Below are 2,322 nucleotides of genomic sequence, written 5' to 3'. Positions count from 1 at the left end.
ACAAATAATTATTTCTGATTTAAACAAAGCCAGAAATTCTGAGGGGGTGGGTGGAGGCCATTATTGCATTGATCCCTTATTTTACTGGTACTTCATTTTATTAACTCTGAAAATAAACACACACACACACACACACACACACACACACACACACACACACACACACACATACACATGCAGATAAATATACATACTCATAGATACTTACACATACACTCATATATACACACATGCACAACGTGAATATGTTTAGAGACACATAAACCTGACACAGCTACCCCCAGATGCACCAAGTGTGAGTCAAATACATACTATTCTTGGAGGCTGTTGCAGAATTATTGATATTCGAATCACACACACACACACACACACAGAGAATTTTATTTTTTATATGAAATTCACTTGTTACCCTCCTGTTAACATAAAACGAACAATAAATGATTTGTCCATAGGTATTGATAATATAAAGTTAATATGAAAATAAGAGAGTCAAGAGTATTGAAAAGATTGCAAGACGCAACGAAAATTTTAGGAAAATAAAAATAATAAGTGGAAATTTTAATGGTGAGTGTGTTAAATTTTAAGGCACGATAAGAAAATGACTCTCCCCAGACACAACAGAATATGCTTCAACACACGAAATCACATAAAAAATCTTGCAAACCAAATCCAAAAACGAAATGAAAATAAGAGTTAATATGAAAGCTATCATGTGTGTGTGTGTGTGTGTGTGTGATGGCTGTTTGGGAAATTATATTACTGTTATGTTTGTTGTCCCCACCCTGTCATTTTATAATACTTAAAAGAGTATCGTTTTGTTTTATGTAGCTCTAAAAGACAAGCCTGTAGTTGTAAGCCATTAGAGGTAAGACGTGCACCCAACAACGGAAAGAGTAGACCCCTAGGTATTATTGACCTTGTGAAATAAAAGACTAATTCCAAACTCTCCATCATGGTGTTAGAGCTAACTGTATTTCTCTTTAATTAGAAGAAAATAATCAATTCACCTTTTGTCCCATCTTCCCTGTCTTTCTGCCGAGTTGAATCTATTTTGTTTATAACCTTCCCCTCAAACTCCCATCTTTTCTCTGCATCTTTTAACCCTTTAGCATTTAAACCGGTCATATCCGGCCAAAAGTATCCTACCTGTTTTATGTTAGAACTGGCCAGATCTGGTCTCTCACACCAACCCTACAATATCGTTTTAAATATTAGCAGCTACCTCATCAAAATCTCAATAGCTACAAGATAATGCATGATTAGTTCAAAACAAAGTGGATAAAAAAGCATCAATTTTGGCAGAATAATGTGAACACTAAAGGGTTAAACCATTGTTGGATAGCATTTTAACCCATTACCTCCTATAATTCTATTAACTGGAATTTTTTTATGAAACTTTGATTTCTAGCATAAAACAGCCTTAGAAACATGCTGGAATGATCAAAATAACATTTTAAATAGAAATAAGCGAGATATTGGGTGAAAAATTAGCAAACCTCATTTGAATATCAGAGAAATATACCTAGTAGATATAGCAAAAAGGTTAAATATGTGTAAATATCGACAGATAATTACGAAATTTGTAATTTTTAAGTGATCTCATATAAGATCACTGGTAGGTAATGGGTTAATGTACAGTGTGTGTGTGTGTATGTGACTCCAAAGTGAGAGCTGGCTGTCCCTAAAGAAATAAAGGCTGGTTTGGACTGGACTGGACTTTTGAATGACATTATAAACGCAGCTTTGTGTCACTGCTAAATGATACCTTAATTCTGCTTCACCCATTCCTTTCCCAGCTGTAAAATAGGTAGCATCAACAGGATGAAAATATAATTCCTGCATGTAGCAGGAGGAGCAGTGTGTAAAAGACGTGTGTTTTGTTGCCTTTCTATTGGCTGAACTTTAATTAACCATCTCATGTCTAAAGGTAGGTGTCTACACATACACACACAAGTACTGGGGTCAATTCAAGGCAGTGCCTCAGCATGGCTGCTGTATAATGACTGAAACAATATATATATGTATATGTATATGTATATATATATATATGTATATATATGTATGTATATATATGTATATATATGTATGTATATATATGTATATATATGTATGTATATATATGTATGTATATATATGTATATATATATATGTATATATATATATATATATATATGTATATATATGTATGTATATATATGTATGTATATATATGTATGTATATATATGTATATATATGTATGTATATATATGTATATATATATATATGTATGTATATATATGTATATATATATATGTATATATATGTATATATATATATGTATA

The 2,322-nt window shown here is 31.9% G+C and overlaps 1 protein-coding gene across 3 annotated transcripts in view; it reads left to right on the top strand.

The window, feature by feature from the left end:
• Positions 1–2,322, top strand: part of LOC106877914 (inositol polyphosphate-5-phosphatase A) — a 158,401-nt gene that overhangs the window by 152,005 nt on the left and 4,074 nt on the right. Inside the window, exon 18 of one of the 3 annotated variants that reach the window (XM_014926994.2) lies at positions 829–865. The exons of the other annotated variants lie outside the window; for them this stretch is intronic. Coding sequence (XP_014782480.1) covers positions 829–863 — 35 coding nt within the window. The 3' untranslated portion in view covers positions 864–865. The remainder of the gene's footprint in view (positions 1–828; positions 866–2,322) is intronic. 3 annotated transcript variants of the gene reach the window in all.

Source organism: Octopus bimaculoides, chromosome 18, assembly GCF_001194135.2.
Source record: "Octopus bimaculoides isolate UCB-OBI-ISO-001 chromosome 18, ASM119413v2, whole genome shotgun sequence".
Taxonomy (NCBI): Eukaryota; Metazoa; Mollusca; class Cephalopoda; order Octopoda; family Octopodidae; genus Octopus; species Octopus bimaculoides.
Note: the sequence above shows the minus strand (reverse complement) of the source record. Positions and strands in the feature narration are given on the sequence as shown.